The sequence below is a fragment of the Myiozetetes cayanensis genome, unplaced genomic scaffold (assembly GCF_022539395.1).
Source record: "Myiozetetes cayanensis isolate MyiCay16 unplaced genomic scaffold, myiCay2020 scf2-11, whole genome shotgun sequence".
Classification (NCBI taxonomy): domain Eukaryota; kingdom Metazoa; phylum Chordata; class Aves; order Passeriformes; family Tyrannidae; genus Myiozetetes; species Myiozetetes cayanensis.
In genome coordinates, this window is record NW_026087411.1 from 1,465,156 (window position 1) to 1,485,259 (window position 20,104).

Here is a 20,104-nt window from a genome sequence, read left to right on the forward strand (position 1 = left end):
CCGTTGCCATCGCGGCCGCGCCGCCGGCCATGGCGGCGGAGGAGGAGGACGACGTGGAGTGGGTGGTGGACACCATCGCCGGGTTCCTGCGGGGGCCCGCCTGGTCCATCCCCATCCTGGAGTTCATGGAGCACAACTGCGAGGGTGAGCGCCGGGCCGGGCGGGCGGGCCGGGCGGGTCCCCGATGGCACGGCCGGGCTGTGTCCCCTGGCCGCGGTGTCCCCCCGCTCCCCGGGGCCGTGCGCGAACGGGCGCGGCCCCGCCGGGCGATCCCGGGGCCCGCGCTGTGCCCAGAGCCAGCCCTGGGCCGGGACCTGCACCCATTAGCTCACCCGGGATTACGGCGGGAGCTCACGGCTGACACCGAGCCAGCGCTGCGCCCCGCTCGGCCGCCAGGGCTTTCCCGGAGCCGGGGGCTTCCCGTGGGACACCGGGCAGGACAGCCAAAAGCGCCGCCCGGCCAGTGGGACAGAGGAGGAGAAGGCCCAAAGCTGAGTTCCTGTAATTATGTGAACGCTGGCAGTTCACACAAACCCCATAAGGTGGTACCTCTTAAAAAATGATAGTCAGCACCAAAAATCAGTGGTTACCAGTCCTGGGTTGTAGTTGGTCCTGTCTGTGAGTTTGGCTCGGAAGCAACTCCAGTTAAACCTCCTTTTCTTCCTCAAGAAGGAACAGAGGGGATCAAGGAAGAACTTGGGGAGCATCCTGGAAAAGTGGAAGCACAGGCAGTGAGGGGGTCGTGGGATCTCCCTGTAGCCTGGGGAGACCTACCTGTACAAGTGTGTCTGCAGTGAGGGAAGGAGGAAACACTTCCTGATGGAGAGATTTGGCTAAATTACTTCCGCTGCTCACAGAACAATTTCTGCTGCCAAGGAACACCTGGAGCCTTTTGGGACCAAAATAAAGACCATTTGGGCAAGTCTGAAAGCAGTGCCTTAACCCTTTGGAAAGCAAAGAAGGCTTTCATTTGTGATTAGTGGCAGAAGTTGGTTTTCACTTACCCTCAATCGTTTGCGCTCCTCCCGAGCTTTGCACGAGGCATAATCATCGTGGGGCTGTACGACTTGCCCTACTCTACCAGGACACGAGGGAGGGAAAGGGACAGGGAAATCCAGACTTCCTGGGAAGTCTGCCTGAACTTGGCCAAGCAGTGCGGTATCATGCAAAGGGTGTAGGTTTAGGTGTCCAGGGAATTGATTTATCCCTCTCAGGAGCGATGATCTCTCTTTAGAAGGTTGAGGGGAATTTGCTGGCAGTAAGAAGATTGTGGGCCTGCTGTAAATTTCCATGTACCATGAGGCAGGACTGTGCTGGGGCCTCCTGCTGTGCTGATCCCACTGCTGCTCTTGCACCCACATACTTTGGCAGGGCACGATTCTTCACACTGCCAAAACATCCGGTCTTGGGGCTGCACGAGCAAATTAGCAACCTTTTCATCAACTGACAGGAATCTGTGATTGCTCGAGAGCACAGTGTGAATTTTGGTGAATTGGGGTGTAAGGAACTAATTTTGGAACCGTAGTTACTTAGGGCAAGTCCTTGCACTTCAGCTTGTAAATGGTCATAATGGTTTTCTCTCTGTTCATGGCTGCTTGCTTTCTGTCTCCCATGATATGGCTGGAATAATTTCCCTTGGTGTGGAACTGCAGTGGAATCCATGGGGGTGTGCTTAGGGCAAGAAGGCTGTCTAGTTTTACTCAGGTGTTCCCAGGTGCTCATTGGAACATCATTCGGACACAAATAAGCTTGGTAAGAGTTGTGAGCACCAGCAGGTAAAGGTACAAAAGGAATAAACAGCCCCTGGGCCTCCCTCCCAGCACAGAACCACCTCAGCAGCCCGTCACTCAAGCCAAACCTGACTTGAGCCCATCCTGTTTGAGGGGTCCTAGCCAAGATTTTCAGTTTCACCAGGAAAATGGAGAGCTTGTCTCCCAGGATGTCCAGGGTCCCCTGGCTTGTCCCAATAGGGTGGTCCTTCAGATCTTTGTTGCTGTTGGGCAGCCTCAAAGACTGTGTGCCAAAACCCTAGAGGAACAATGACTGTGTGATTCAGGAGCCCTGACTCAATGAAATCCAAGGTCTCCGTTCCAAGCGCTCCTAATGCCACTTAGGCAGGAGGAGATGCTGACTGCAGCTCCCTGCACTTGGCACTGAAGTTATCCCAGCGTGTCCTCAGCCTGAGGACAGAGCACAGCCCCGTGTCACCCTGCCTGGGGGTTCCCAGGGCGGGAGGGGACAGCAGCACAGAGGGCACAGCGGAGCCAAGGGTGAAGGTCGGGGGCTGCAAAGGGCTGGGAGGGACCCCTGGAGGGGAGGAGATGCACGAGGCACCAGGGGCTCTCAAGTGTCTTGGCCCTCTTGGGTTTGGGAATGTGGTTGGTTGCCATGGGAACAAGATTTATAGAACTTCTCTGCCATTTCAATTTATTGTTAGATATTTTAAAATATAGTTATTTTTGGTTTTTCTTTTTTAATTTCTGCATTAAAAACGTTGCCTTGTGCAAGAATCCAAAAGCCTGTCCAGGCTCAGGGCACTCACAGCAGGGAGAGGTGTTGGGGGAGTTCAGAAAGTCACCCTCGCTCTGGGTGGAGGTCACACTGATTCTGTGGCCATCACCCCCATCAGGGGTGGCACTGACACGTGAAGAGTAAAGCACACTCATCCTCACTTCAAGCACAATTCCCGTGTTCTTCCAGCCACTTCAAAGGATGCTCCTGGGAAGTGACTCGTCCGACCCAGAGTGGCTAATCCTGAAGGGATTGAGGCAGCCTTATTTCTAAGCCTCTGCTTTAATTGCCAGGTTTTACATTACCTCTCCTCGTTGCTGGCATGACAAAGATGTAAATGAAGCCCCCCAAACCCCTTAGTTTTCAGCTTCCCTGACGTTCAGCTCCTTCCACCTCCGCTGCAGGGTAAAGATCGTGAGCCTGATGGTTCCACTCGGGGGTCCTTGATAGGGGTTTGTGTGAACAGCATTAACAAAGAGCTTCACCACATTCCCTCTTTGGGTTTGTCTGCTTTTGTGCAGGCAGGGGCTCATTTTCCTGCATCACCTTGGCTCAAAGGCTGACATCTAAAGAAATTCAGTTTAAGCCATTAATTAATCCATCCTCCGTGTAAATACATGGAGAGGGAGAAATTCCCTGCTTTGTGTGTCATCTGCCACCTTGGAACCCCCCTACACAGCTTCCTGTGCTAGTTCCTCTATTAAATCTCCATTTTGACTGAATGGAGCTGCTCAGTCTTCAACTTACAAGTCTATTAGGAGGATACATTTCCCCAATATTAAATCACAGAACTTCATTCCATGAAACTACCAAAAGCACCACTTGGCCTGAGTGTGGGGAAAAAACACGTGACTACAATAACTTCATGTGGTTAAACATATGACATGAAACATACTGCCTTGTAAAGGTTAATGTCTCTATTTAAGGCATCAGCTAACTTGTGTACACTGACCAGAAAATGTTTCTTCCTCCCTCCCCCCCAGTTTTTGATGACGAAGAAGAAAGCAAGTTGTCTTACACAGAAATTTATCAGGAGTACCAAGCTCTGGTGAGCATCAGTCGCTGTTCGGGGTAAATTGCTAAGAAAACCAATTTAAAATGTTGGATTAGTGCTTAGCTGAGCTTCTAGCTGGGTTATCTTTGTTACTTAGAGTTTTCTAACGTTGCCTGTTCTTTAGAAATCCTTTGAGCTCTAGTTGTCACTTGTGCTTTTGTGCTTGAACACCAGACAGGTGGAAAAGAGACTGTGACACACATTTTCTGCTGTGCTACATTTTAAATTAAAATTAATATATCCACTGCCTTCCAGACTGTATTTATAAGCTTGGTAATGTTGTTTTCTGCCGAGTTAAAATGACAAAGAGCAGGGAGTCTGAGAACACACACAATTTGTATTTCATTCACTAGGGAGCCTTTTGAATGAAATCTTTGAGTTAAATTTCAATTGTCAGAAAGAAACTACAGGATTTTTTTTTTGGAGCTTAAATACCTCCAAACCAATGCCTGCAGATTTCCAAAATACCCTTTTTGCAACAAGGCTTGGGAATACTTTATGTTAAAAAGCATCAGGTGAATAAATACAAGCCAGCTTCCATCAGAAAAATGAGTTACACCCTTGTAAGGAGTGTCCTGGGAGTTTAAAAGGCACACCAGCAGAAAAGAATGTACAGTGGTGAAAAGAATTCCTGTGATTCTCAGGGAGAAAGCTCCCAAAGCCAGGCTGGTCCTTCCCCACAGGTGGAGAAGCTGCTGGAGGACTATCTCAAAGAGGTTGGAATCAACGAAGAGAAGTTCCAGGAGGCTTTTTCATCCCCGCTTGCCAAGACCCACACCTCGCAGGTATTTGCCTTCCCCGAGCAAACAGATCAACCCTCAGCTCTGGGGGGGAGGTTTCATTCTCAGCTTGATGTTTGCACTGCTAGAGCAGGGAGGGAGATGAAGCTTGGAAAAGTTTTCTTGTTGAAACCGTAATTTCCAAACGAGTTACCCTTGTAAACTTACACTGGGAAAGCCAGGTTGTCTTACTGCCATGATAACATTGTCATAATATTGTTGTAGACATGTTGATCTAAAGGCATAACCCCCCAGATTCTTTTCCTGACTACTACTGTATGTCTGGAACAATAAACAGGTAGGGGAATGAACTATTAAACCCTTAAACCCTGCCCCTCAGAGTGGAAGTGTCAGTGGAATTGCAGGCAGGCCGAGCTGGCTGCGATTCCTGCAGGCTCTGATTTGGGTGTATTTTCCCCCCCTAGGCCATTCTGCAAACGGTGTTGGCAGCAGAAGATTTTAGGCTATTTAAAAAAATGATGGTGCAGAAAAATGTTGAAATGCAATTGCAAGCCCTTCGGATCATTAAGGAAAGGAATGGTAAGAAGGGGCGAAAGGGGGGAATCACCTCAGGGTTGTAGAGTTCTTTTGGGGCCTGTTTAATCCACTCCAGAGGAGTGTGGAATTCTGGTTCTGCCCCAGCTCAGGTTATTGGAAAACACGCAGTTGATGTTCCTGGGACTGGGATTTCAATACTCACTCCTTGGCTTGCATTCCCAGTGCCAGCTGCCTGTGTTAGGAATTTAACACATTTTTCACTTCTGTTTGTCTAAACTTCTCTGTGGGACTTGACTGAGCTGTTTGTTACAGAATTTTGGTGCCCATCTGAGTGTTAAAGCAATCAGATCAGTCCCTCAGACGTGCCAATAGTGGCAGTTGGAATTCTGCTGAACCGTCTGCAATTCACACCGAAAAATCCCCAGGGAAACCAGGAGCCAAAGCCTTCACCATGCTAATACATACCTGAGAAAGCAGATAATGCCCCCCCAACTCTGCTGCTTCTGAAAGGATTGGCATCTCCCCACTCCCTCCTCCCGTGCCTGCAGTTTCCCCCTCTTGGTTTGTCTCCTGCTTGTCAGGGAGCAATATAAGATGTCCCCTTTCTCCCAGCAGCTGGATCTGGGGGTGGCTCAGTTGGCCATGGCTGAACTGCAGCCTGCAGGAAGCACCTCAGAACGGCCAGCACAGAGCTTGGCTCAGCCTGGCATGGCCAAACTGCCACAGTAAGACATAATTTTTTGCTCCTGTTTTTTTCCAGGTGTCTTGCCTGAGTGTCTGACAGAAGGTTCTGATGTGTTCAGTGAGATTGAGCAAGAAGAAATGAAAATACTCAAGGAGGTTCTCAGGTGAGAAACAAATCACTCCTACTTTGGGTGATTTATTAAAATCAGAAATAAAGGTCTGTAGGACCTGCCTCTTCCAGCCTTCTCCAGGAAACTGCCTTCATCTCACAGGTGACAGGAATGTTCTTGTCAAAATCTGCTGAAGAATTTACATCCTCAGAAACCCCCAGTCCCAGTTGACAGGTTTATAAACAAATCCAGGTTGTACTGGATGGGGCTGTTTCCCCTCTGCAGTCTGGAAATACTTCCCTTCCTGCCTTTAAAGCAGCCAGTGAAATAAGGGATAGGTAAGCCCTGGGAATTCCTACACAGTTATTTTTGCCCAGGGAAAGAGGACAGTGGGGTTTGTGTGTTTATCCCAATTCTTAATTTCCATGAAGAGTGTGTTTTCAACGAAGTCATAGAAATATTTTGGATACTACTAAATATCCGTATCCAAACAGCCCTCAGATATTGAAGCAGTGCTAAACATGCCTAAAAATCACTAATGCTGAAGGAGGTTTGAGTCTTTCCTTGTGCTCTGTTACAGGAAATCTAAGGAAGAATATGACCTGGAGCAGGAGAGGAGGAGGACTGAGGAGGTGAGTGCCTTACCTGTGCTCTCAGCTGTGCTTAGGGACTGCAGCACTCCCAGAGTATCCCATGGCAACCACCTTCCCAGCACCCCAAATCCTGGGAACAGACGTCAGCCTTTCAGGCCCAGGGAACGTGGGAATTACGAATATTGTCAGGACCAAAGAGGCTTCAAAGCAGGAGCTGCCTGGGGCTGACAGCAGTGCTAATCCCGCAGGAATTACCTTCAGGAGCGCTTCAGGGCCAGGGCAGTTGTCATGAGGTGCTCCCAGCACTTCCAGAGCTCATCACCAGCACCCAGAAATGCCCTCCAAGAGCCCAGCCCTTGGGGGCCTTCAGAGAAAACCACGTGGAAGGGAAACCCAGTGGAAATGGGGGCTGGCCCAAGGGGGAGTCGTGGCCATCACCACCTGGGAGTTCTGGGAGCTTTGTTACTGTGTGCAGTTGGATGCCTGCAGTGCAGAGCCAGGGGCTGCAACGCTTGGGTTTATTTCCCTGATTTCTGATTTAAGGCACAAGCTAAACTCAAAGCACCAGATGCCACCCACAGTTCTCCAGGGAATTCGAGAGGAGCTGTAAAAGTAAAGGAACCCACTGAGGGAGCTGAGGGTGCTGCAGAAACTCCAAGATGTGCACCAGGTAATTTTAGGGTGGGGGGTGGGTGCAATGCTGAGTGTGCAGTAGGAGGTGGGGTTTAAATTATCCAAGAGTCCACTCCTGTCAAGATTTTAAGGCTGTGAGTAAAACATCCCAGCTCTGAGCAGGGTGTCTGCACAAGGAATTCCTGCAGGAATCCCTCCCAGCCTGGGGCTTTTGAGTGTGGAGTCCAACTCCAAGAGGAGTGCAACAGCAGTTTTTATCTCTGAACTGACTGTGCTTGTGCCACAGCAAGTTCCCTGGAAGCAACTCTGAATCACTGACTCAAAAAGCTCTGCCCTTTATACACTGAATGTATAGATTGGATTTACAATTGTACACCAGTTATGGACAGCAAATATTCCTGAAGGAACCAACCTCCACTGTCAGGAGTCATTCACAGCCCACCAAACTCAATCCTTTTGCCTCTGGTTACTCATTGCCATTTAGTTCCTCGTTTTAATCTTTTCAATGTTCCATTTTTGGGTTTGGGTGGGATTGTGACACTTTCCAACTTCCAGTTGTTATGGGTAGACTCAAACTGAGTGAACAGAGTCAAAGTGGTATTTCCCCCTGTGTTCTTGCACCCATATGAACACCCTCAGGCAGACAGGACAGCACAGTCACAGGGCTCTTTGTAAATAATAAACAAATAGCACCTGACCTTGCCTGGGAGGAGTTCTGGTCGACAGGAGTCTCAGGAAAGTTCTGGAACACACCCTGCTCCGCTGTCTGGTGACTGGAGAGGCCTCAGGAGAAAAGGGGAGAAATGTGCCTTTTTTAAGTTTTCCACTTCATGAAGACACATCTGGACAGTGGAGGAAACACTGATTTGTTATTTTTATCTCATTTCTCTTCTTTCTAATTTCTCCATAAAATTCCTCAGAGGGATCTCATAAATCTCCAAAGGAGGACCTGAAACCAGTCTGCCCAGTACCAAAAGGAGCTGAAAACTCACCTCAGCCCTCCTGTGCCAAGGGGAAAGAGGACTCCAAGAAGAGGCCTGCTGGGAAACGTTCAGAGAGCACAGCACAGAAAGCTGCTCTGAAAGGGCCTGTAAGTCTGAACCACACCAGAACAAACCCCCCAAAGGTGGAACTACAGGGCCAGGAGCAGGAATAGATACTTCACACAGTGTTGTTTCTGTCCTTGTAATCAGGTTGCTTTGGGTTAATTTGTTTTAAAACCCATGGTGCAAACACTTTTGATGACATTCCCAGGCTAATTAGCAGAGTTCAGCTCATGACTCTGGGTTCAGAGTGGGGTTCAGCCTCAGTGCCAGTCCTCAGCCTCAGGACACAGCTCTAGCTTGAAGACTCAACTTGCATTTGTTCTCAGCTGATAATCTGGGAGGCAAATAGGGTGTCAATGCTTTTCTTGCACTGGACATGGATACCAAAATGTAATTTCAACATGTGGTTTCAATCTTATCCCCCCCAGAGTTTATCGGAAACCGAACAACAGGAGCTGAAGCAACGTGAGGAATATCTGAAGAAAAAACGAGACATGCTGCTGGCCACAAAGAAAGAGTCAAAAACCAGGGCAGCAACACCCCCAACCACTGACCAGAAGGAGGAGGAAACACCCAAACAGGTGAAGCACCCCCACACCTCAGCCAAAACCCCACAGCTGGTTCCAGGGCAGGCACTGCTGCTGAACGGTGGGGCAGGGGCAAAAACAACAGGTGGGGGAAGGAGAGAGGAAACACTGCCAGTATTTTTACTGGTTTTGCAGAAGCTTTTGCCTGGAAGTTTCAGGGATAAGTTGGCATTGGTTTGCTTCAGGATCACCATGATTCATTTCAATTTATGAGTGGGTAAAATACCTGCTTGCTCTGTGTCCTGTTTGGACTGCCCTTAAACCTGGGAGATGTTTTCTTTGTGCTGATGAAATGGGAAGGGCAGGGCAGGAGCCCCATTCCCCCTCTGGGCCGTGTCCCCTGCCAGGCCAGCTGCTCATGGCCTGTTGTTTTGCCTTTGTTTAGGAAGTGTCAGAAGAGAAGCAGAGGTTGCTCCAGAAGAGGAAGATGCTGGCAGAGAAGCTAAAAGAAGAGGTCATTAATAAGCGATAGTTTGAAGAGCTCCTTGCAGGCCCCAGGAACAGAAGGATGTTTTTAGAACAGATCGTACCATCAGTGAGTGGAGGGGTTTGGTTTCCAATCTTACCCTTAGCTTTCTAGAACTCTCAGACAAGCAGCTCAGCCCTTGGTAAATCACTGTTGCAATTGCACTGACACGCCGTGAGCGCCCGTGCCCAGCAGGGAGCCCGGGACAGCCGGACCTGCCCCAGCCTCTGCAGAGCCTGCACAACAGAAGCACAGAGGGAGAGCAGGTGAAGTCATTCCTGTGGCAACAGGTCAGAGCTAGACACGGTAACTTTGGCTTTTTTAACAGTACACAACTTGGTCCTTTTATTAGCCCATCCTAAACTCACTCCTTTGCAGCTGTGCGATGTAATAAAGGCTGATTCCCCAAGGAAGTGCAACCTTGGCCACCTCACTTTTCAGGAAGGTGATGCAGCATAGGGATGTAAGAATGAACTGCAGGTTACAGCCTTCTACGGACTCCTGGGGCCCTTCACCAGCCCTGGGGTCCAGGTTTGCTACCAACACTACTTTAGGTAAAAGGAATTGCTTCGGTTGCAAAGCTGGGGCTGTCCCCAGCAACTCCCTCCCAGAGTGGTAGAAATCTTTTAAATCCTTTACTGGTTTGGCCTTGAGAGACTGGAAGTGGGGAAAGAGGCCCCCCTGTGCCCAGGGCATCACATCCCTGACTGCCCCAGCAGCCCACGGGAAAAGAGACAAACCCACCTGGTCAAGCTCCACGTCCTTTTTATTAAAATAGCATTTGTAACTGGTACAAGTTGGCAGGTGCTCTGTTCTTTCCCAAAAAGGGGGGTAGTGGGAGGGCCCCAGGCAGGGGAACCAGCACTGAGGGGTGACAGCCCCAGGCAAAGCCATGGCAGAGCGCTGGGTGTCACCTCCTGGCAGTGTAGGTGGCTTTAATGGGACAGCTCGTGCCACTTGGCTCCCAGAAAAACTCACCCCATTCTTGGAGTTGCTGTAAAATATCTCCTGTGGGTCTGTCTGTGGAGCTCCTGCTGGGGCTGCAGCGAGGCCTGGGGCTGAGAGCAGGGTCAGGACTGAGCTTCCCTGGATCCCTGGGCTGGGGCTGATCCTCTGGAACAGGACACGCAGGTCCCTCCAGGGGTGCAGGTGAAGGCACATCCAGTGCAGCTGCTCCATGCCCTGGGAGTTGCTGAGGAAGTTCATCTTCCATGGGGAAGCAGAGCCGGAGGCAGGTGCTGATGGGGATGCTGCAGCTCCACGTTCCCAGCAAACACTTCCTCAGATCCAGAGCTGTTCCATCCCCCAGGTGGAAACAAGGAGTCCCCTCTGGGGGGGCTGGAGCCCCCAGGGGCAGCCCCGCTGTCCCCACGTCCATCCAGTGCTCAGGCATCAGAGCAGCTCCCACCTTCCCTCCGGGATCCCAGCTAGGGCTGGACAGGTACTTTTGGAACTGCAGGGACAACTCAGCTTAGACAATGCCCTGAAATGGCCACAGTTCACTCACCACATGCAAAAAACCAAACCAAAGCAGCCATTATGGAATTACAGGGTCACATTTTAATTCCTGAATTTTACAGTTCAGCATTAATATCACCACATGTATACAAATGGTGTAAAACAAGTACAGTGGTATCTTTAATACAAAATAAACTTCTGTTTTATGGAAAAAAAACTATACTTCATATCTACACAGACAGCCCATCTTTTTCCAAACAAGAGCTAAAATTAAAACTAACTACAAAAAAAAAAAAATCTCCAAAACAGAGAAACTGCTTCAGTTTAAACTATTCCAGGAGAAATGGACCCATAACACGTATTACAAGAGTGACCTATGTGGTGGATTGCAGCTGGTTCCATCCTTTAACACTTGGGAAGTTTCCTCTCGCTCTGTCATGATCTCAGATCACAATGGGCAAACTAACACTGAAATATTTACAGTTCTCGTGCTGCTCTGGAAAATAAACCCTGGACTGTTTGCCTCCCCCAACTGCCCTCTTGCTGTCACCCACGTGGAATGTGCTTCTGTTTGTGAAAAAGCAGCTTTTGTGCCACCCAGGTTCAGGTGCTGCTTGTGGATCCCGCCCCAGATCCCGGTGCTCTCCTGGCAGTAATTCCAGCTCGGTGCAAACCGACCTGGGTGCTGACCTGCTCTAATTCCTCCCGAGGAGAAGCCTGTGAGTGTTTCCCACTGCCAGCTCGATCCTGCAGGGTGAACTCCCGAGCACGAGGGCCGCTCCAGCTGAGGCAGCTCCCGGAGCCACAGGGAGCGCGGCTGGAATTCGGGATCTCGCCCACCTCGAAGCCAGCGGCTCTGGGCTGTGCCATGGACAGCACCAAGCAGCTCCTGCAGAGACTCCAAAAGCTTTTGCTCCTTGGCTTTATCTTACTGATATTACCTAACCCCAAAAACCAAGCCAAGCCTTCCATTTTGGATCCAGCTTCGTTCTCTCCCCTGGGGAAACAGAGATCAAACCTCCCCTGAACTGTTTTACCAACTCCCCGCGCACTGTAACTGCAGCCTCCCTCCCTCACACCGTGAGAAATGTGATTTAGTTGGTAAGAAATGGTCCCAAAACGTGGATTGTTCTTATGCAAACAGAGTTAGTTTTCCCTTAAAATTGTTTTTAAAAGAGGCATTGCTAAAAGAACACAACTGACAGCACCATTACAAAATTAAGATTACTGGGTTCAAAATTTAAGCTCGACTTTTATTTTTTTTCCTAGTTCTGTTAAACACTGGGGAAACCCTGCAATATATTTTAAAAAAAGTATTACCATACCTTTCCCTCCCCCTGCCCTCCCGACACCTGAGACTTTCCTTGCTGAGAAGCCATCATCCAGGTTCTGAGAATACTAACCCACTTTTTTTTTTTTTTCATTTTTCATTTTTTGACAGCCTGAATGGCAGACTCCTTACTTTCTAGAAAGACATTAAGTTCCTTGGAAGCTTTGTGTTTACAGAACTAACCCTTTCTAGCCGATACACCGAGTTTCTCTTGCTACTCCTTGTATTATCTTATTTACTCATGGGAGAAAGCTTTCTGAATCAGACTTCTTTTTAGCTCTTGAAACAGTTGCAGCATTTGAAACCCCGTAGGAAAAGTTCTTATTCCAAAGTTTTGGTTTCTTTTATGAACCCAGACGAGGTCTTTTCCTTGGAGACGTCTCCTCCTCTTCATCATCATCTTCATCATCAGGATAATCCACTAGGCCAACTAGACTTCCCTGCCAGGTAGAGAAAGGGAAAAAGGAAATTCTCACCTTGAAAAAACCCTGAGGAAGGTGCAATTCTAGGAGCAGCCCCAGCCCACGTGTCAGGACAGCCCGGGCTGCAGCAGCGGGTCTGCCGGTGATGCCTTTGGCATTCAGGGACCCCTCTGTCTGGGGAGCGGTGCTGACGCTGCAAAAAGCACTGGAGCCCCCTCGCTCCTCCGGGTCTGGCCTCACAATTGTCTACAAGTCCCTTCTGCAGCTCCCAGCCAGATGGGCACAAATCCACTGTGCTCCCTGAGATCCCCCTGGCTGCTCAGCCTTGGGGTGGGCAATCAAATTCCTGCCCCACTTTTGCACCCTGCTCAGGGGCTGGAGACTGGCAGCAGTGCAGGGCTGTGCCAGGCACCACAGAGGAGTCACCACCGCCTTTGTCTGCTCAAAACCACCCCGCAACTGCCTGGCAGGGGAGCACTAACCATCCCCAAAACCCCAGTCTGCCCTGTCCATCACACACGGAGCAGTGACCAGGCAGGGAACAAGCTGAGGAGGGGCAGCAGTGAGAGCAAGAGGAAAATGCGGGATGAGCTGTGGCACCAGAGACCAAGGGGCTCCAGTCCCACCCAGCCCCTCCTTAACCCTTCCCCACCCCTCAGGGCTCACTGGGAGGCTGGGGGTGACTCTGAGCCCCCTGCCCAGCCCAGGCGCTCCCGTGCCACTGTCCCACCTTGGGCGCCGTCACCGCCGGGGCCAGGGCCGTGCTCTTGGAGGAGGAGCCGTTGGAGCTCGCCGGGGACGTCTGAGCTGCCACCGATTTACTGTTGGCACCGTTGGCACCGTTGGCTGCGCTGGCTGAGTGGGAAAAAGTGAATTTGAATCCCCCAGCTGAAGTCCTTTTTGGAAGATTCTCTTTGTCTTCGCTCTCCTTAGCTGAGGGACAAACATGGCCACACTTAGGAACAGCTGCACACAGGAGCACCATCTGCATCACAGCACGAGCGCAGGGCAAGAGCCGACGGGTTTTTGGTTGTCCTTTATCTCCAAACGGACAGTTCCCCATCTGGCCTCACCCAGGGCCCTCAGCAGCAAACCGAGGGCAGGGGGACGCGGCTCCCTCAGAGCACACAAGCACAGTCTTGCTTCTGAGTGCCACTTACTCTACATGCATGCCCAGAGCAGTTTAACTCGTTATTTTAATCCTAAACTGGCTTGCAAAGACACGCTCAGCTCTCCTGACTGACTTACACAGAACAGCCTCAGTGCTGCTCGTGGTACAGAGCACAATCCACGGATCTGCCACGGAGCCCTTCCAGTGCCAACAAGCTCAAGCAGAGTAAATACCTTTTTTAGTCTCCATAAATTTTTCATAGCTATCTGGGAAATCATCCTCCTGCTTCGACTTCTCAACCGGAGGGACAACAGCTTCTCCTTCTTCCTCCTCATCTTCATTGAACCACATCTCCTCGTCCTCCTCCAAGGCCCGGGCGTCCCTGCGGAACCTGTTGCTGCGCAGGATGGAGGGGACACTGCAAGAGACACAGCACGGGGACTGCAGCTCTGCTGCTGTGGCACACCCGGCAGCAGCAGTGGCCTCCACACTTCCAGAGGAGTTTCCCTCCATTCCCAGCTCTACCCCACCCCACCTGACAGTGACCCAGACCGAGTGCCAGCTCCCCCAACAGACCCCGAGCACACCAAGCGGGGCCCACCTGCTCAGCTTCTGGTTTTGTCGGTCTTTTTCTTGCTCGTACTTGGTCTTCAGTCCCTTGAACGTCTGAACGTATTCAATAGATTCAAGTGCATTATAGAAGTTCTCAACTATGTGTGCAATAAGGGACTTGATGTCTTCCTGCAGGAGAACAAGACAGGGTTTCAGTCTCATGGTCACAGGCAGCAGCTCAGAGAGCTTTTGAGTTTAGTTTGGAAAGGAATTGTTTCCTTGCCCAGAGCCAAAATATTATTGTTCAATATTGTACAAACGTGAAGTATTCAGATTTATCTTTAATAAAAGACCTGGGATCTAGAAATAATTATAGACTTTCCCAGACAGACAATACTCAGCAGTGTCCCAGTGCAATCTGTGACATTCCCATGAACCAGGATGTTCTATCTGGGATAGCTGTGCCCTGCTCTCCCCAGAGCTTCCAGCTCTCCCACTACTCTGTAACTACAGCAGCTCCCACGGGACAAGGCACCTCTACCAAGTCTGTCACCATATCAAATCCTAATGTTCCTGATTCTCGCTGGAAAAGACAGCAGCTACAATACCCTGTGAGTAAAAACTGCCCTTCCCTTTCACAGAGCACACATTCCCTGAAAAGCCTCCCACACAGGGAGGCTCTCCCAGGCAGTGGCTCAGGAGCTGCTTCAGGTCCCTGTTTCCCAAGGAGCCGGGTGCTCCTGCCTGTCCTGTCTGTCCTGCCCACACACACCGTGTTCCCACAAACAGATTCAAAGCTGCCACCGGCCTGGTAAACACTTGTGTAGGATGTAAAGGACAATGATCCTTCCAGCCTGCAGCCAAATCAGTCTCACTGAGAGCCACCAATACCCAGATTTAGTCCCCTACAACCCCTTTCCCTTCATTCCTCAGTGCCAGGTTTGGCCCAGAAACCACCCACGGGAGCCCTGAGAGGGCCCGATCCCCAGGACAGTCGGACACCCCTGCGGCGGGGCAGTCACGGACAGCGGGCAGGTTACAGGTCATGGATCTGCACATTTATCCACAGGGGGGATTTGGGGCATGAGGGAAGGGTTGCCGTGTCCCAGGGGTCGGAGCTGCAGCAGGACTCACCACCCTGATGAACTCGAAGAGCTCGATGACGGCAGAGTTGAGCAGGTTGTAGCGGGTGCCGTTGTCCAGCAGCGCGTTTATGACGGGCTCAAAGAGGTTCCCCTTGGTGATGTAGCGGTTGTAGAACTCGTCCTTCAGCCCGATTATCCTCCTCATGAAGCGCAGAGCACCTGCACGAGCACAGCCATGCCAGGCCTGGTGTCCCCCGAGGAACGGGCACCCCCAAACCAAGAGCACCCAGAAGCACCCCGGGGAAGCACAGGAGCAGCAGCTGCTGACAGCGCACCTTCCTTTGTCCTTCTCTCACTTCCCTGGCTGTTTGAAAGGCATCAGGGACCACTGATCTCTGTCTAAAGTCCAGCAGCAATTGCTCAACAGCAAATAGGGAATTACCATGAATTTTAAGTGCCCCCTGGCACTGGAACCCCTTCCCCAAGTGCACGCAGAGCTCGAAGAAGGAAAGCAACAGCTCCATACTCACACAAGGCCAGAAAGGTGTGTTTGGAATTCATCAGGACCAGGACTCTCCTCAGCAAATCTTTGTTCATAATGTAGTTCTTGATGTGATATGTGTGATGCTCCACACAGAAAGTAAGCAGCTCCAGAATTAAGGCAAGGAGTTGTGCCGTCTGATAATTATCTGCGAGAGAAAGAACCGCTTAAATTATACCACGATGAATCAGGCACTAAATCCTCACCAAGCCCAGCTGCTACTGCTGTTCCTGACACATTTTTAATGGATTTTGGTTTTAGTGCATTGCTTCTAGTTGTTTAAAGTGAAGCAAAGCACCCACATCTATTTCAATAAAATAAGATAGTATTTACAAGAAATAAACCCAACTTTCTTTTTTAATAAAATACCCTACACAGCAAACGAGACAACTTCCAAGACTCAGTGTCAATTAAAACTTACCAGGACAAATTGTATTACTCTTAGTGGATCCAACTACTGCATCTGACCAAGAGAAAATAGAAACAAACATCAGAAAGGGATTTTCAAAGCACTGTCAGCATTTCAAAGATGGTCAGACTCTTCAGAGACAGAAATCAACGTGCAACAACGATGCAGCCAGGGGAGATTTAATTTACATTAAATAATATTTAATTTACATTACCAAGTTTCCAACCCAAAGAGGTGAGAATATGTCACCTAATACTTAGAATATTATCCCTACACAGAATACAGTACCTAGTTTAAATTTTCCAAATAATACACTCAGTACTACAACAGATGTTTTACCAGGTTTATTTTTGTATAAAATGCCAAAACATTTATTTTTTTTTTTACTTAATATGAGAAGATGGGTAAGATGAAACAGATGTTTTTAGCAAATACATATTTGTTTGATTTAATCTCTTGGAAGAGTGTTCATGAAGTCCAAGTCAAGAGGCTTCACAGAGTCAGCATCAGGAGATGTTACATTTCTGTTTGTAAAGCACCAGAGGCAAACTAACGAGTGCTATTTGCATGCAACAAAGATTGCCAGTTCTTTCACTGGTACCAGGAAGAGTTCAAGAAACCGGATGGAGGAGCTCCCAGCTGCCCTGCTTTGAGGCACAAAACCACAGCAGTTTTGTAAACTTTTCCACACAAGTCCCTGTGACCTACACACTCTTCCTGCTTTGCAGCAAACATGTTTAAAAACTGTACTGGTCAGAATGCTGTTAACAACCGTGTATCAGCAGGATTAACAGCAGGAAGTTCATCTCTCACAGAGCCAGCAAGGGCTGCAAACTGCTGCCCACAGAACCCCGTCCCTGGGCAGCTGCAGCTTTCCACCAGTGCATTCCCAGCTGGGAGCAGCACTGCAGTCGCTCCCAACCACCACAGGTCCTAAAGGGGCAGAGGAGGCCCTGAAAGCCCTGAGAAGGTGGTACCTTTTTCCCCTCTGTCCTGGGCAGTGTTGGCCAGCAGCGGTGCTGTCAGCACGTGCATGCAATGGTTGTAGAAGAAATTGAGGAACTCGCTCTTCTCTGTTTTCTGAAACAGAAATCACCTCATTAAACACTGGCACGTGGACATAAGCTTTTAAATAAGAAAGGACAGTAACAAGAGAGACAGCCCCCAAAGAATTCCACGGACTCCTCCAGGTCTGCCTGGATATCACCACTCGGGCCCGCAGCTTTGTCTTCGCTCAAGGAACACTGTGCTTTTCATTTTGGGACATCTAACTAAGGAAACTGCCACCAAAAATGCCCACCATGCAAAGATATGCTGAAAATACACCAATAACTCAGAATGCTGGACACAATTTGTTTAATGGATACCTGTACAATGCCCCCAAAACACACGTTCAATTATCAAAAGCTAAGGGAAATTGCAGGTTGTTGTTTAGCTCGTTAAAATTCAGTGTCAGCCCAAAGACAGGGATACAGGTTTGAAGGCAGAGCCCGTGTTTGCTCACATTGGCTGTGGCCAGCATGTTCTCGGGGTCGATGAGGGTCCTCAGCAGCCCCATGAGCTGCACAGCTCCCCCCAGCTCCGGGTCCGTGTCACAGATCATCTGCTCGATGACCACGTTGATGAGGAGGATGTCCTGCACACAGACCCCAGACAAACATCATCACACATCCACCAGTGCAAAGGAACTCCCTGATTTCTGCTGCTTTTCACAAGACAAATTTCAGTGGCACTGGGGAATGGAGATACATTTGGATACAGAGATTCTGTCAAGCACAACCCTCCACACCCACAGCCCTTGTCAGCCCCACTGACCATCTTAGAGCTGTGAACTCAGGGAACACCACAGCGTGCTCAGAAATGTTTGTATTTTAAATCTACTTTGTCCTTCGTTTCTCAGATCTACATTTTTGGGTTAAACCTCTCCAGAATTTGGGATGCTCTTGTTTTGCTGGTCTGTTCTTTCCCCATTTGCTCTAAAACTGATATATTCAAAGTCTGAACCACTTTCACTTACATCATCACTCTGCTGGGCCTCTTGCATTACAAATTCTCGGACCATGGATGGGCTAAATTCTACCAGATAAGAAAATATATCTGTAGCAGCAGATCTAACTTGCAGATCGTCCATTCCCTAAAAAAAAAAAAAAAAAAAGAAAGTTAATTATTTAGAACAAATTAAGATTGGTGTTTATTATCAAGTAAAGCTGCAAAGAAGAGGGACTGGAAAGTTTTGAGAATGTTACACTGCAAAAGAGAAACGCAGTAAGAGGGTTACAGAAAAACAACAATAAACCAGCAAAATGAACTGCAATGGTCAGGCAGCAACAGCTGCTGCGACCAGAGGAGTGAAAAAAAAAATTATTTTTTCCCACTGCTGATCAGGAGAGATTAATCTGCTAATGACAGGATTACGTGATCTTTCGGGCAGGAACCAGCTCACAGTTCAAGATTATCTAAAAATACTTCTTTGGCCCTGTCCCAACAACAACCACAACAACAACAATTGAGCTGCCTCAGGAAAAAAAAGCCTCTTTCAATCTTTAGAGCCTCTGTCACAAGGACTGCACTGATCAGACTTGTCTGCCACGCAGGGTAAAAATGGCCAGAGCACTCAGGCCAGAGCTGGGGGCAGCCTTTGGAGTCTCAGTGTGCCCACCAGCACAGCAGAGCTGGCACAGCTGACTGACACAGGGGTGCTCAGCACACCCCAAACCTGCTTCAACGCCTGTGACCCTCTCCAGGTGATGGAAACCAACCCTAGGAGCTCACTTACCATGACAATCTCGAGAGCGGGAAGAATTCCCAACTTGGCCAAAGTTTTGAAGAAGGCGTCTCTGTTCTGAGGCTGTAACGTCTGGGAGAAGGCGCAGAACTCCTTGAAAAAGTTCACCTGTGGCACAGGGAAAATGTAATTACAGGGGTGGTTGAGTCTGAAAACCCTCTGGAAGGAGGAAACTGTTCCAGTTTGTAGCAGATTCTCCAGAAACCCCTCAGTGCCCCAACCAGCAGAGCAGTTTCACTGTTTGTGTTTCATGGCTGCAATTTGAGGCCTGAGGAACCCCCCGAGCTCAGACTCACCAGTTCACACCGTTTGTCATCATCTGTAGCTTCATCTGTTAATTGTGCAAAAACTTCAGACAGAAACTTCTCGTCTTCCTGCGGAACACACAAAGGAGCACAGCTTAGAGAGCCTCCGAAGAAAGGCAAAGCTGCCCCTTTGTCACCCCATTGCTTAAGACTCGAGAGGTATCAGAAAACCAGGGTGACACCACCATCTCATCTCTCCAGTGTTTGGGCACTTCCTGCCCTCTCTGGCCTGTGATTTCCCTGCACTCCTTCCCATGGAAAATCGTGTTGGCATCCTCTCCAATCAAATGTTTGTTACCTTTAAAAGCCAATATAAATCAGAAAGCAAACAGGAACACACTGCAGCATTACAAAATGATGCACCACTGTACTGACCCAACTCTGTGAACTTCTGCACTGATCCAACAGGAACAGAAGAGCCATCACTGCAATGAAGGTACACAGACCTGACACTGCAGAACACAGAGGTGCTCACCTCTCTGTTTGGCCTTGTGCTGCCACTAAAATCTCTGTGCTTTACTAGGCTGACTTAAAACACAATTGTTACAGTCACAGCAGTGCAGCCAAAGGCGCACAGTTTTTTTAAGATGTGTGGAAAGAAGTGCTTTGCAAACACACGACACCTGGACCCAACATCCCAGAGAGCGCAACGTACACAGACTCAGTGGTTTATTTTAAGCTTTGCTGGCTTGAACAGCTTCATTAAGCCTGTTAAAAACCAAACCCATCCCATACCAAGAGCAGGTATGCCAGAAAATCCCCTCTTCACAACCCCTGACCACAGAGAGGTCTCTTGCTTTCCCAAGGCTGCTCCGGAGTAATCCCCACATCCTGAAGCCCAGGCTGGCTCCGGGTTTGTTTCCCTGCCATCCCCAGCAGCACTGGGATCCAGTGCTCCGTGGCACGTAGGAAGGAGCTTTACTGTGGCCAACACAATCTGCTCCTCAGCCAGGGAGCTTTGCCAGGGGATTTGGGGTAACAGGAGTCCAACGCGCTCGCCAAACCCAAAGGAGCTTTAGGGCTCTGGTGCCACAACAAGGAGCTGATTGACACCAGAGGGCTGGGACAGCAGCCCTGAGCTCCACACCACCAGGGAATTCCCCTCAGGAACAGCCCTTCCATGTGTGCTTCTCTGCTCAGCTGCA

At 49.5% G+C, this 20,104-nt stretch overlaps 2 protein-coding genes across 3 annotated transcripts in view; one reads left to right on the plus strand and one right to left on the minus strand.

Annotated features, from left to right (window-relative positions):
* CFAP36 (cilia and flagella associated protein 36) lies at window positions 1-10,716 on the plus strand. The gene is made up of 10 exons (XM_050316999.1): window positions 1-144; window positions 3,495-3,559; window positions 4,249-4,350; window positions 4,770-4,884; window positions 5,603-5,690; window positions 6,217-6,268; window positions 6,773-6,899; window positions 7,783-7,952; window positions 8,337-8,489; window positions 8,881-10,716. Exons 1-10 carry the CDS (start codon window positions 30-32, stop codon window positions 8,965-8,967), a joined length of 1,074 nt encoding a protein of 357 aa, XP_050172956.1. The 5' UTR covers window positions 1-29; the 3' UTR covers window positions 8,968-10,716.
* Window positions 10,499-20,104, minus strand: part of PPP4R3B (protein phosphatase 4 regulatory subunit 3B) — a 19,303-nt gene continuing 9,697 nt past the window's right edge. The window contains exons 5-16 of one of the 2 annotated variants that reach the window (XM_050316987.1): window positions 18,951-19,028; window positions 18,646-18,762; window positions 17,887-18,003; window positions 17,374-17,505; window positions 16,847-16,949; window positions 15,882-15,923; window positions 15,450-15,608; window positions 14,969-15,138; window positions 13,884-14,023; window positions 13,516-13,700; window positions 12,902-13,026; window positions 10,499-12,189 (exon numbers count right to left, since the gene is read on the minus strand). In XM_050316987.1, coding sequence (XP_050172944.1) covers window positions 12,094-12,189; window positions 12,902-13,026; window positions 13,516-13,700; window positions 13,884-14,023; window positions 14,969-15,138; window positions 15,450-15,608; window positions 15,882-15,923; window positions 16,847-16,949; window positions 17,374-17,505; window positions 17,887-18,003; window positions 18,646-18,762; window positions 18,951-19,028 — 1,464 coding nt within the window. In that variant the 3' untranslated portion in view covers window positions 10,499-12,093. Of the gene's footprint in view, window positions 12,190-12,901; window positions 13,105-13,515; window positions 13,701-13,883; window positions 14,024-14,968; window positions 15,139-15,449; window positions 15,609-15,881; window positions 15,924-16,846; window positions 16,950-17,373; window positions 17,506-17,886; window positions 18,004-18,645; window positions 18,763-18,950; window positions 19,029-20,104 lie in introns of both variants that reach the window. The other variant, XM_050316985.1, reaches the window with a different exon arrangement.

Coding starts and splice junctions, on each gene's coding strand:
- CFAP36 (XM_050316999.1), top strand. CDS start 30: ATGGCGGCGGAGGAGGAGGACGACGTGGAGTGGGTGGTGGACACCATC. Junction 145..3,494: donor CATGGAGCACAACTGCGAGG/GTGAGCGCCGGG, acceptor CCTCCCCCCCAG/TTTTTGATGACGAAGAAGAA. Junction 6,900..7,782: donor AACTCCAAGATGTGCACCAG/GTAATTTTAGGG, acceptor AAAATTCCTCAG/AGGGATCTCATAAATCTCCA.